Source organism: Humulus lupulus, chromosome 5, assembly GCF_963169125.1.
Source record: "Humulus lupulus chromosome 5, drHumLupu1.1, whole genome shotgun sequence".
Lineage (NCBI taxonomy): Eukaryota > Viridiplantae > Streptophyta > Magnoliopsida > Rosales > Cannabaceae > Humulus > Humulus lupulus.
In genome coordinates this window covers 22575434-22589680 of record NC_084797.1, presented here as the reverse complement: position 1 = coordinate 22589680, position 14247 = coordinate 22575434, and the positions used below count along the sequence as shown (strand labels likewise).

Genomic DNA, 14247 nt, shown 5'->3' with positions numbered 1-14247 from the left:
GCAGTCTTCCCTCCTACTCTCCCCATGAGGAGAGGCTCCAGCTCCTCGCGGCTGGGAGGAGCAACAGGAACCTGCGGTCGGTCCTCGTGCAGGAACTCAGCGAGGATTCTGAAGTCCTCGCTGCCCTCAAAATATGGGCATTGTAGTACTCAACAACCCGTTTATGCTTCTCGAAGTCTACCCCATCATAGTGCTTCAGGAAGACTATCAATTGAGGTGCCCTGACCGAAGGGGAGTCGGGCACCTTGGAATGGATTTCCTTACCCTTCCTGAAGGATCCCCCATTTTGAAAGTAGGGGGAGACCTCTACCTCGAGGTCAATGACCTCATCAGGAGCCACTGTACTCGGGGTGAGGACTAGCAGAGCAGCTGCAAAAGCTGTTAGGGCCACCAATTCGGACAGGGCCATGCTTTCTGCACAAAGAAAACAAACTGGTTAAGTCCTCAGAATGAAAGGAAAGCAATAAAATCAAGCAAAAAGTGCATGCAAGACTAAAAATAAATCTCTCGGGAGCCCCACCATGAGTAGGCTCCTCCAAGTGAAGGACGAAATGGGAAAATTCATGGATGAGCCGACCTATCTCCTGCGTTAGATTGGTCTCGTACTACCAAAACCAAATGGCGTGAATATACGACACCTCGTCCAGAGACACAAGACCTTGGGGATGTCTCCTTCTCCTCAAATTGTGAAGGAATATGACGATGAGGTCCTGGTAGTCTTGGTACTCCTCCTTGGACCAACGACATCCTAAGATTTTCCCACACTCGAGAAGTGAGAGCAAAAATAAAGAATGGTCGAGACTTGTTTCCTCCCCTACGTACTTGGCATAATGAAGAACGATTGGGGATTTACCTTGAGGCATGGAGGACGACTCAGTCCCCGCCTTGAGCTCCTCCTTGAGCTCTTCATCTTCCTTCGCATCCATGGAGGCCTTGATGGCGAGGATGCTCTCTGCATGCTCCTTGCGACAATGTTGCATATATTCAAATTGTGCTTTAGCCGCCACATATTTTGTGTGGATCCTCGCCTCATGGCGTGATTACTTCGAGTCCCGAAAGCCGGTAAGGACCACCGAGCTTATACTCTACCCCTCCCGTAGTAGCCCATACTGCCGGAGGTGGGCATCAGTGACAAGGAAGGTAAATCCAGCTCCTCGTCGCAGAGGGTGTTCATTGTCTTAAACATTTCATCGAAAGAATCAGCAAAAGGTGTATGATGAAAAGGACTTGAAATGAGACAATTCAAGACTAAGGATCAATTAGGAGCGAGGCACTATTAAACGAAATGACTCGAGGAAAAAAGCACTTACCAACCCTAGAGAAGTCCAGGAGCAAGTTGGGATTGGTCCTCATCAGGAAACCACTTGTCCAGAAAAAGTGGTCCTTGTAGTCTCGAGCATAACTCTCGTTTCCACCAAAGACTTGTATCTCATCCCTGGGAACATGTGCTTCATCAGGGTGTAGTACCTGTCCTGGTTCCCCTTCCTTAGACACTGCCAAAAGCTATAGACATACAGTATCTCAGCTGGGAAAGGTGTGGGCTAGTTCTGTCTCCTATATAGAATGTAGAGCCCGACCAGCACCTGATATCCATTCAGGGACAACTGGAAAAGAGCTATGTCGATGAACTTGAGGAAGTTGACGTAGTACTGGTGCAATGGCAGGGTTGCACCAGACTAGAGATGAGAGGCACTCCAGGGGCCCGAGCCCGTGGATGGTTTCATACGCTCTCTTGTCCTCTCGAGACAAGCGCGCCCAAATCTCACGGGTGTCCACCCCATAGTGGGTAAGAATCTTCTTCAAGGCCCCCCCAGTGTTGGAGCTTCCTGGGGATCACCTCTGCCTTGAATCCTGCGACAATGTAGGGTTTGTTGGTTGGCATCAGACACTAATTGGCTTCTTTCTCTGAGATGCCAACTCGAATGGGTCTTGTCGCCGCCAAGGCGGGATCCTCTCGTACAACGAGGGCTTGACTACTACTAGCCACTTGTTTCCCCTTCTCGAGGTGTTTCCCAGCTTCTCAGGCCATCTGTAAAATCTTATCGTCGAAGGCGTAGAACTTTTGTTTGTGTAGTTGGTGGAGCTCCTCGAACATCTGAAGCAACAAACCAAGCAGTTAGCGCCTTCGCCCAAAGAAAGATGGGTCAAAACGAGAATCCCTAAGACTACTGCTCAGGGAGAAGAGAGGAAAGAATGTCTAAGGACTTGGGGTGTCCTTGCTGGAGAACACCACCGGAGATTATGAACATCGCCGAAATCTGTGAATTTTCCAGATTACGGTCGAATGCCCATGAAGGCAAAAGTTGCATAAGGTGTGCAGTAGGCCATTTTGATAACTTCTAACGTCAAAATATGCCTAAAAAGACCTATAAAAGGTCAATATAGCCCCTCAAGTGCAACAAAAACCATGTTCCTAAGCATGCACCTAATCTCTCAAACGAAGCTCGACGGAAATGCAAAGCCAAACAAAAACCAGTAAATACTTAGTCAAGATATAGTGTCAATAGGTGTTGTAACTAGCCCGAACTCTGAAGAATTGCTTGTCGTTCACCCAGAAATAAGACGATTCTCGCCAACCGTCCAGGATTGCAGAGAAAACTCGGAAAGGGTGAAGGCCTGGGAAGCTTGAGAAAGAATATAGAGTTTTTGAGTTTGGAGATTTTGAATTTCGAATGGTTAAGGTGAATACTGAGAGGCGGTTCTCGAGTTTTTATACTCATAGAACTTGGGGTGGAAGCAACCGCACCCCGACTGTCAGATTACCTACGACGTAGGTACTTGAGAACAATCCAATGGTCAGAACCCAAAAGGTATGGATCGTGATCATTAGCATTGGAAAATGACGCCTCTAGCACAGGGCGAAGGGACGCCTAGGGTATGGATTGGACGTTTTGGGTTGTGGAGTTGATCCCTCATTAATTGCACGGATTGATGGACCCAACAATAGGGAGTCAACACGCGGCGTGACTTTCCAAAGTGACATCAAGGGAAGCCCAAACGTCTCCCTCCGAAGACCTTTCAAATTACTCCTCTGTCTAAGTCTCCACTGCCCAAAGACGAGTGAAGACTTAGGGGGAAAATGTTGTCCGTGTTTTTACCACCAGACACGTGGCAATTAGGAGTAATTAATGACAAGACAAGACAAGACATGATGTTCTCAGAGTGTGAACTCCTCCAGGTACCCCGAACCGGCCAGACACGGATGTCTCCAAGGGAGGCGACCCCCCGAGGTCGATCTTCGAGGTGTGGATGTCTCCAGGTGAGGCCACGCCCCGATGACCATTTTAGAGGTCCTCACGCCTTCTTTAGTCAGTTGTCCTCCAGGTCTAGGATTTTGTCCTCTGGAGCTAAAAGAGCTGCCAAGTGTTAGTCACTGCGAATATGAGCCACCAGAAGATCGTTTGGCAGCCTTTTGGAGAGCCTCGAGTAGTAGTGTCGATTCGCACACTTGACAATCAGCATTTCCCACTACGCCGCCTGACATGGAGAAACTTGCAGCCACACCCTGACACTGGCAAAGGCATGTTCCCCATAAAGATGGTAAACAACTTTCTGCAGTGGGCCCCATGCAATTCATCTAGGTTGTAGTCTCTATTTAGTGCAGTCATTTTTGAATTAATTCAACAATAATACCCCAATAATGGTGGAATTTGTATTATTAATACATGATTTACATTAATAACCTCAGCCTCTATAAATAAGGCAGGGGTATCTCCTTGTAAAGAGTCCGGATTTTAGAGAGAGAAACTCTGTAACTCAGTGCAATATATACATGCTTGAGAACCAACATTGAAGCTTGCTCGAACAAGCTTCAAGCTCACTAAATACCAGAGACTCATAAATCTTTTATAGCATGAACTACGTAAAATCATTGTGTTATTTTCCATTATTTTTATTAAACTCTCAGATTAGGTTAATAGCGAAAAAGACAATCAACAATCTAAATATAGATTTGGTTGAGTTTTTTTATTTAATGTAGTTTAAAGAATTTAATTTGGTTTATAAATATTGATTTTAGTATCTTTTTTAAATTAGATTTGGGCTAAAAAAATTAGTTTTTTTATTTTTTATTTATTAGATTTTATATAATTTAATAAATTTAAAAAATCAATCTTTATTAATTTTTTTAATTTAAAATTAATTAATTAATAAAAAATTTTAAAATATTTTTTAAACGTTACTGTTTTAGACAGGATGAACAAAAATCTACATAATTATAATGATATTTTTGCCTACAAAAAAAATTCGGGGCAAAAATCTACCTGTAATTTTAGTTCGGGTCAGAAAAAAGCATTTTCTGCTTAATGAAACTTGAGAAAGCGTATTTAATTAATCTTTACGCGCGACCCCAAATCCTAATTCAAAGAACCACCACGAAGAAGAAATAGTGTAATGTAAATTTTATAGCCAATCCACTGATTTCATACAATTTGCATTTCGGTACCCAATCAAACATGTCTGCCATTTCTTTCTCTAAATTCACAGCCTCTGTAATCTACTCATTGTCCTCATCCTCTCCTTCATCAATTTCTTCTCATTATTCTATATTCCCTACTTTGTATCCTTCCCTTTTGCGAAATTTTCGTTCTTCTTCCCAATCCCTATCTCCCTCTTCTCCCCGGAAACTCCATTTCCGTCTCCATATCCCAAGTTGTTCTTCCAAGTCTTCCGAGGCTGAAGAGGAGGAGGAGTCGTCCCCGGAGGACGAGTGGTTGAAGAAGCTCCCCGACAAGAAGAAGCCCTTGTATTCTCACAGCCTCCCTTGCCTTGAGGCCTGGCTGAGAAGTTTAGGGTTTCATCAGAGCAAAGAAGACAGGGCTGTTTGGCTGGTTGAGAAGCTTGAATGGCATGCCCAGCTCTCGCTTGATGTCACTGATCTCTACATAAGGTTGGTTGGTTCGTTTGTTATCTTATTGTTGCATCTGGGTTTTTAGTTTTTTCGTTTTTAAAGAGGACGATGATAACAGGGTCGTGTTGATTTGGGTTACTAATTGCTTAATAGTGTGGCTAGAAATTCAAATATGTTCGTTCGAGTAGTTTTAAGGATTATATAGATGAATTAGTGAATATAACTAGCAATACATTGAACAATTTTGTTACTTGAATAACCTTTCTACGCAGTACGTAAGAGAGATTATTCAAACTAAATGTCTAATGCTATACTATTGTTGTTCATTTGGAGGAATTTATTTTTATATATTGCCCATAACCAAAACTTTAAAGGTGTTATTTATACAAGTTTCGACTAGACTTTCCCAAAAACATAAATGGATTATGGGTTGTTGAATTGATATTCTAGCAAAACTGGAAGTTTGCACAGTGTGGTGTACAATTATCAACCAAGTTTAGATGAACATAATTGAATATGAAAGCGTTGAGGTCCTCTGTGCAGTTGGAGAATGATAGTGTTTGTGTTGTTCTCTTCTCATTCTTGCTTATGGGTTGAACATATAACATAGGTTGCTGATGCATGCAGGTATCTAAAGACTGGACCCGGGAATCTCGAAAAGGATATGGAAAGAAAATTCAGTTATGCTCTGAGCAGAGAAGATATTGAGAATGCTGTGCTTGGAGGACCTTAGTCATACTTGAGTAGTTTTTATTCATTGTTGGGTCTTGACTTGCTATTTTTTGGGACAAAATGAATTTGCTTAGTGTTAATATATTGCTTTTTTCCATTTTTTAAATGCTATTGTCTGGGGTGCTATGTTTCACTGTTTTCCAGTTTTGGTTTCTAATGAATACACACAAAATAGGCAGCCATTGTAGCTTTCTAAGTCTGAAATAAGGGAATTATACTAGAAATAAAAAAGAATTATTCATTATAACTAAACGACTATCAGTAATCATCATATGCTCAAGATATCGTTGAGTCTTCGATGGACATCAAAAATAATAACGAATTATCAATGTGATTCAGCTGACTGCAAATGAGACCAGTATTCATTCACCAGCTTTCCAAAAAGTGATCCTTCTTTCTTCATCAACTTCATTGGCTCATCATACTCTACTATTTGTCCTGAAATTAAAAGTCAAAATATATGTTTTAAGTTTACTGGGAAAACAAATTTCCAATAAATAGTCTCTCCATGAAAATGGGCATCTCATAGATATATAAATTGTTTCCAATATGAACATCAAAGCAATGAAGTTTACCATCGCTCATGGCAAGAACCATGGTGCAATCCATAACAGTTGGGATTCGGTGAGCTACAGTGATTACAGTGCAATCTGCGAATTCAATTCTAATAGTTTTTTGCAGAATCGAATCGGTGGCATTGTCTATGGATGCAGTGGCTTCATCTAGCACCAATATTCGACTTCTCCTCAGTAGAGCTCGCCCCAAACAGAACAATTGTCTTTGTCCCATGCTCCAGTTTGATCCATCATCCAGAACTGAAAAATAAAGTAACACTTATTATTGGTGATTGATCACAAGAAAAATTAACTCGCTTCTCTTACTAGTCATTACCTAATGAGTCCAAACCTCCTTCCTTCTCTTGAACAGCTTCTTTAAGTTGACACTTTCCAAGAACCTTGAAAATCAAATAAAGAAAAATATTAACAATCAAATAGCCAAGAACACTTCTTTTGTAAAAAAACCCTTGTTCTTCAACTAGTGAAATAACAAACTGTAGTCTACAGCTACCTCCCATATTTCGCTGTCAGAATGTCGAGATAATGGATCCAAATTGAATCTAACAGTTCCATTGAAGAGTGTAGGATCTTGAGGTATTACACCAAATCGTGACCTCAGATCATGAAGTCCAATTGTGGTGATGTCAATCCCATCAACTATAATCTTTCCCCCAGTTGGCTCCACCAACCGAAATAAGGCTCCGATCAAAGTAGTCTTTCCACTACCAGTTCGACCAACTATGCCAATCTTGTGTCCTCCTTCAAATGTACAACTTATCCCACGAAGAACAAGTGGGGTATTGGCTCTATATCTGATCTGTTTTTTTCGGTTCATATCAATATTATTAGTACACAAACCATCTTTTCCATAAGGTCTAAAAGAATGTAGACACTGAATCAATGTTTAAATAACCTGTAACTCATGTATCTCTACTTTCCCCACATCGGGCCAGTTAGTTGGGGGACGATTTTCGTCGATCACTTCAGGGGCTTCACTCGGTATGAACATGTACTGGTTTAGCCTTTCTACTGAAACAATGTAATTGGCAATAGTGCATTGGTTCTGAACACAAACTACGAGTGCCATGTTCATTGAGAGGCCATAAGAAAGTGCCATCCCAATAAACCCTGCGGTAAAACGAACTTGTTTCAAAATATATGCAAACCTAATAATAGCTAGAAGATAGTAGGAGCAGTGTCAAAAGTAAAGTTTTTTCTTTAATAAAATGACCTGAGCTAAACGTGTCAGGGGGGAGAAGGACCATGAACAATGATGCTGAAGCAAGAATGGTTGCACTGAGTGTCTCCAACCGTTGGATTAACCATTCATTTGCTGCAAAACTATGAAAATATGGGCTAGCGTTTATGTCAATGAGTTTTAGGTTCTTGGCGAAGAAGCGTTCCTCCTCTTCAAAGGCTCTAATTGTTATGGCTCCTGCCATAGACTCGGCAAGGTGGTTTGCTAACTTGGACTTAGTTGTACCGTTGAGCCGCATTAGTTCATTAGCAGTGGCAAAGTAGTATCTCTGTCACAAAACAAGAACAAGTAAGCAATGGATAACTCTTATTCCTTTCCTTGTGTGAAGTAAGATGAAAAGTACCTGTAGCAAGTAAGCCAGATAGACTGTTGGGATTGAGACAATTAAGACTTGCCAAGTGATAACAGCTAGTACTCCAAGATTTGTGGCGACATTTATACATGTTCCAACAGCAACACACAAGGTGAATGGGACATCCAGATCCACTAAGCTTAGATCAGATGAAACCTATACAAGATAACAAGAACAAAGATACAGGTTATTACTTGTTTAGTTTCTTAAGTAGCTTTTGATATGTATTTTCTTAGATGCATACCCGGCTAAGTATCCTTCCCAGAGGTGTGGAGTCGTAAAAGGACATGGGTGATCGGAACAGGGAATTTAATAGTTGTGAAAAAAGAGACTTTGAGGCATTAATGCCTAACAAAGCTACATAATGGGATCTGAAAACTAGAATCAGTATGGAGCCAATTCCTATTAATAAGTACACCGAGATCAACCACAATGTGCTGACACTAGGATTATCAACATTGGCAGCCATCCATGAGTTTTGCCAGATCAGAGTAATGCAAAATACGAAGTGACCGAGAAAGCTGATGGAGAAGTACAAGTACCCTTTGTTCTGATTCAGGTATTGCTTGTAAGGCTTAAGTCCTCTGTTCCCTACTTCTCTTTCTTCTAGCTTAATTAACTGATCTCCTTTAGATGCTTTAAATTCCATATCTGTATAAGACTTCTTAATCTCATTACTATATATTCCTTGTTTCTCTGCAGGATTTATGTGTGCAGGCCTTTCAGTACCAGCAGTCTCTTTGTGAGCGTTTACAAGATCTTGAAACTCTTGGCTTATGGACAGTAACTGATGGTAAGGAGCTGACTCTAAGATTTCTCCATCATACATTAACTGTCAACCAAGTCATATTTACTGAAATTAATGTGTATAATCACTAAATAATGATACTATTACTAGATATAAATAAATGAAACTTGGAAATGTTCTGCAATTGGAAGAAGTCTAACCAAAACTGAATCAAAAGCAGGCAAGAAATCAACTTGATGGGTTACAAGCAATACTGTTCTTTCTGAAAGTGCTTCCATAACGTATTCCTGCATGCATGTAAGAATGGTTCAACTTTAAGCGAGAGCGACAGGAATGAAGACAGCAATTGTTATGAAAACAAGATTACATTAAACAAGCTTGTAGCAGTATGTGCATCAACAGCACTGAATGGATCATCCAAAAGATAGACATCTGCGTTTTGATAAAGGGCACGAGCAAGTTGGATTCGTTGTTTTTGACCACCACTCAAATTTACTCCTCTCTCGCCAATTTCAGTCAGGTCACCATAAGGAAGCAATTCCAAGTCCTTCACTAGTGAACATCTTTCAAGAGTTTCTCTGTACCTTTTACCCTCCATAGGGGAGCCAAATAAAATATTTTCTTGTATTGTGCCTGTCTGTATCCACGCCGTCTGAGAAACATAGGCTATCTTTCCATAAACTTGAATCTGTAATTCCAATAGTTATAAGCAAGAATATAATTGATGCCAACACAAGTTTGAGTGAAAAAGAAAAAGTATGTGGAAGCATTAGAACACTTACATTTCCCCGAACATTTGGAACTTCACCTAGAATTGCTGCCAAAAGTGTTGATTTCCCTGTTCCAACTTCTCCACATATAGCCATCTTTTGGCCAGGACTAACCAATAAGTTGATGTTTCTCAGAGTCGGCTTTGATAAATTATCTTTCCATGAAAAGTCAGCTGATTCAATAACAATGGCATTGTTCACCTTCCCCAGGGTAGAGTTATTCCTGATTCTTGCCATCTGCAGCTCTGGTGCCCCAAGGAAATTTAGAATTCGCGTAAATGAAACCTTTGCTTGAATCACCACACTAACAACGTCGGGTAACAATCTAACAGGCTCTTGAACAAGACGTAGAGTTGCTACGAAAGTAAAGACATTGTTGGCGTGAAGAGGAACATTTAGAAAATAACATGCTCCAAATGAAGCAGCAGAGATCAAAATAGGAGATGACCAGAAGAGAAGGGAATTATACGCCTTTTGAAACTGCACTGCAGATAGCCATTTCACCTCCACTTTCCTCAACCTCTCTACCACATTTTTTAAATGAGTTTCCCATGCATATAGCTTCAACACCTTCATGTTCACAAGAGCCTCACTAAGAGCCTTTAGCCTTTCATCTTGAGCCATCATAAGTTTTGTCTGAAACTTATTCTGTAACTTAGAAAGTGGAGCATTGCACATCACAGTAAAAATTATGGCAACCAAGGCTGCTATTGTGGCCAGTCCAATTGCTTGGGCAAGTATTACTAAGGCAATACATATTTGGAGGGTAGTTGTCCAAATCTGATGAAACCAGAACGGAAATTCTCCAATCCTATAGGCATCAACAGTAACATAATTCATAATCTCACCACTAGAATGAACTATCCTAGCAGAGTTGGATAATCTCAACAGCTTATTGTAAATTGCTGCGGTGAGCAAAGACTTAACTTGCACACCAATTAGTCTGCTTCTGAAGTACCACTGTCTTTGTGATATAGATTCAATATTCTTTGCAATGAAAAGGGTTATCACCAACACATACCCTTCGTATTTGAAACTCTGCTTTCCTTCTGCCACCAAAATAAAAGCGTTCAGAAGCAAAGGACCAACAGACAGACTTAAAACCTTTAGCAAAGCGAAGAACCCAGATACCAAAATCTCTTTCCAGTGGCAAAAAATGATTATCTTCAATACTGATGGCTGAGAAGAAAAACCATCTTTCTTCTTCTGTTTGTCTAATTGCTCCAAGAACATCAGATAACAACTCTCTGCTCTATCAACTTTCCTCAGCCTTGGTATATCTTCTTCCTTGAGAGTTTCCTCCCTACCCTTCTTCATCAACGAGTTTAGCCACCAAAACGAGAACTTGCTGAACCATCCTGCTTTGTAAAATGGGGTAACTGAGTCATGAACATCATCTTTATCGTTACCATTCAAAGGTCTATAAAGGCCTTTAACGTCCTCATCTCTCTCTTCACTTCTACAACTCTCATGAGTACATAAGAGTAACAGAAGAACAGGTCCTGGAAGAGATAAAACATCTAAAGCTATCTCAAGCGTTACTTGTTTGTTCAAAATAGCAGCGTACAAAGACAAAGCACAAGCTAATCCAGTAAACAAGGTGGCAAGAATGGTCAACAACCGAACCAATGCTATTGGGAGTTGTTTTACTTTGATACTCAAAGTCAAGCCCACCAGCAACCAAGTGAAGCCTTGAAATAATGGTGGAAACCACAAATTCATAGGCAGTGGAGAATGGGATACCCTCAGTTTGTCTACTAAATTCCATATACCAAGGAACAAAAAAGACAGTCCAAGACAGCCATTAATAATAGCAGAAACTATCTGCAGAGTCGACAAGCCTTGTATCCTAGCTGGAACTTGACCAAGTTTTGAGGACAGCTTTCGAATCATGGTGAACAAGAGCGTGCCCAGAAGAACAACATCAAAGAAGATACTTAGGGCGTGGTGGGTGCAAGACGAAGAAGGTTTCAGAAACTCAAATGGTGAACCAGACTGATCGTCACCGCAAAACATAGTCCAGCTATCCTCCATTATTAGGATTAATGACTATCTTCTTCAGCACTTCTTAGACATACTTATTTTTATGTTATAGAAAGAACCATGAAAAGCAAAAGTAAATTCTTGGAAAATTTTATATTCGGTGACACGGCAGATTTTACAATTAACCTTATTTATTTAAAACGAGAGTACTTCTTATATATGGTTATGGTTCTTTTGGAGGGCGGCTTCACAGTTTTGGAGGCTACAATTATTTATAAAAGTCAAATCATTCTTAAATTTTGACAGTTTTGGATCTACAACCATATAAAAGTCATATTTATGTCTAAATTAAATATTATAAAATATTATTATTATAATAATATTTAAGGTAAGACTTTATATATAATAATTAAATTAAATTAATATAAATATAAATTTAAATTTAAATTTAAATATTATAAATTATTATTATTATAATAATATATAATATAAAATTAAATTATATTTAATAACTATATTATAAAATAACATTATGATAATAATATAAAATCTTATTTTTTACAAATTATATTAATATAAATTTAAATATTTAATACTTATATCAATATAAATTTAAATATTATAAAATATTATTATAATAATCTATATATCTTATATATATATATATAAAGAATAACTTCAAAGAGAGATTACATGGTACTTTAAAATTTTTTCAAAATGTTTTTTTTATTTTATCTTTTAATCTAATTTTTGTTATTTTTTTTATTTTCTAAAATATCTTAACAATTAAAAATATTAATAAATATATACATATTAATTTGATTAAAAATTTATTTAGCTTAAATAAATAAACTATTTAATCATTGAAAAATACTAAAAAAAATCAATTAAAAATTACGTAATAGTTTTCGATTCTCTATATATTTATTTTTCTTATTATATTATAATTATGTTTTTTATTCAAAAGTGAATAATTTTACAAAATCTATATATATAAAGGAGAGCCACAAGGAGATTATGTAGCACTCTAAAACATATCTAAAGCACTCTTTCTATTTTCTCCTTTAATCTAATTTTTTTATTCATTTTCTATTTTCTAAAATATCTTAACAATTAAAAATATAAATATATATACATATTAATTTGATTAAAAATTTATTTAGCTTAAATATCTTAACTACGTAATCATTGAAAAATACTAAAAAAATTAATTAAAAATTACGTAATAGTTTTCAATTCTCTATTTTTCTTATTATATTACAATTATGTTTTTTTATTCAAAAGTGAATATTTATATGTTGACGTCGTTTTTCGTCAACTTAAAGAAGAGCGATTAAACAAAAATATACCAGAGGAAATAAAAAATATAAACATGATTTTATACGTGGTTCGGCAGTTAAAATCTGCATAGTCTACGAGTCTATGTTATTAATTCTTTGGAATTCTCTAATAGCTTAGAAGCAATTGTACAGAGTTTATCCAATATCAATATTTCGGTCCATACAAATGAATTATCCCACTATATTTATAGAGGGGTTTTTTGAATCGCTTCCCACATATTTCGGGAAGTTATTCTACAAATCTAATCATATAATTCCATTAAATGCATCCAGCTATCACGTACGCGGTAATATCCCATCATATGTGGAATTTAATAACAAATTACATCAGTTCCCTTAAACATAGGGCATTTATAACAATAAATACGTTCACACACAACCGACGAGCTTAAACACCAAATTTATGTGCCTTCGAGATTGTTTTCCTATTAAGAGCTCGTCATCTTTGTTCGCCTATGCTCCCAACAAGTAATTATTGACGAAACCATCCTCTTCGAGCTTACACCTCTCGAGCACGAACCGCCTTGTCTGAGGGCAGGAAATGAATTAAGAAATTTATACAAGTGTTGAACCATTGCTACTGTGAGTTGCGAACCTAACTTATAACCTCGGAGCACCTCCAAGTCCACGTATTTTCCGAGCTCACCAATCCGAGGTTGCCACTAGCTGCCTGTTGCGAAATTTTAGAGCTATGCAAGTATACGTAGTCGTGTCAAGTAGTAAATTCCGTAAGAACGGATATCGTCCCACAGAGACTATCTCCCAAGTACCACTAATTGATTTTCGAATTCTATTTGGTTAATTAAAATTTAAGTGAACGATTAAAAATAAAAGAAATCCTATAAACTATAAACCAAAATTAAAGAACTGGAAACAAAACAATGAATCACTATTTAAGAATCAATAATAAAAACAACCTAGGAATTAATTTCATCAATTTTTCATTCTATTAATTGTAATGATCAATTCTAAATCTCTTCTTTCTATTCTAATAGCACGTTAATATAATCGATTCCTATTCTTTTTCAAGATATAAGATCTCAATCTATATGCAAGTTTTCTACATTTCTGTGATAAACTTAAACATATAAAAAACATTAAACATGAAAACCTAATTACTACACAGGTCATATATGTACTTTCATCCAATATGCACCCTATGTCTATACAATGATAGCATATTCAATTCTCATCTTTCGAATTTTGAATCAAAAACATTAAATCAAGCAAATAGTGATCAATTATTTACTTGCATTAAACACACATCATATAGATTAGATAGAAAAAAAAGGATCAATAGAAAGTCATAATAAAATTAAATAGAAATCTCAGTAACTACATTAATTCCTAGATAAAAGAAATTAGTTCATAAATACCATGATGAAAATAAACTGCAAATAATTATTTATAAAATTAACTTAAAGAATTCAGATGAAAAAGAAAACTAATTACCGCAGCCTCTTTTTATCTAGGGTTTATAAAACTTCCAGTCCTCCTATAATCACAGAATAATGTCCCTTAAATAGCCCTCAAGTGTTCCCAAGTGAATAGACCAGATTACCCTTCAAAAAGTCGTCTAAAATCTGAAAATCACGACACCAGCGCTGTAGCGCTACTTCTGGAGTGCTGTAGCGCTATTAACAGTGCCAAATTCCCTC

At 37.7% G+C, this 14247-nt stretch overlaps 2 protein-coding genes across 2 annotated transcripts; one reads left to right on the top strand and one right to left on the bottom strand.

The window, feature by feature from the left end:
- Positions 1-4290: 4290 nt before the first annotated feature.
- LOC133834619 (uncharacterized) lies at positions 4291-5687 on the top strand. The gene is made up of 2 exons (XM_062264286.1): positions 4291-4888; positions 5477-5687. Exons 1-2 carry the CDS (start codon positions 4455-4457, stop codon positions 5580-5582), a joined length of 540 nt encoding a protein of 179 aa, XP_062120270.1. The 5' UTR covers positions 4291-4454; the 3' UTR covers positions 5583-5687.
- Positions 5688-5799: 112 nt separating this feature from the next.
- Positions 5800-11409, bottom strand: LOC133834618 (ABC transporter C family member 10-like). Its single transcript, XM_062264285.1, has 11 exons — positions 9279-11409; positions 8864-9184; positions 8697-8783; positions 7993-8580; positions 7740-7904; positions 7370-7664; positions 7052-7266; positions 6650-6955; positions 6473-6536; positions 6157-6396; positions 5800-6019 (listed from the first exon to the last, which is right to left on the bottom strand). The coding sequence occupies exons 1-11, from the start codon at positions 11298-11300 to the stop codon at positions 5907-5909; spliced, it is 4416 nt and encodes a 1471-aa protein (XP_062120269.1). The 5' UTR covers positions 11301-11409; the 3' UTR covers positions 5800-5906.
- Between the last annotated feature and the right edge of the window lie 2838 nt (positions 11410-14247).

Bases quoted from the DNA above. Each gene is read 5' to 3' on its own strand.
- LOC133834619 (XM_062264286.1), top strand. From the start codon at position 4,455: ATGTCTGCCATTTCTTTCTCTAAATTCACAGCCTCTGTAATCTACTCA. The intron at 4,889-5,476 runs GTTGGTTGGTTC...TGATGCATGCAG, and splicing joins GTCACTGATCTCTACATAAG to GTATCTAAAGACTGGACCCG.
- LOC133834618 (XM_062264285.1), bottom strand. From the start codon at position 11,300: ATGGAGGATAGCTGGACTATGTTTTGCGGTGACGATCAGTCTGGTTCA. The intron at 8,784-8,863 runs GTAATCTTGTTT...ACATGCATGCAG, and splicing joins CTGCTACAAGCTTGTTTAAT to GAATACGTTATGGAAGCACT. The intron at 6,537-6,649 runs GTAGCTGTAGAC...TTGATTTTCAAG, and splicing joins CTGACAGCGAAATATGGGAG to GTTCTTGGAAAGTGTCAACT.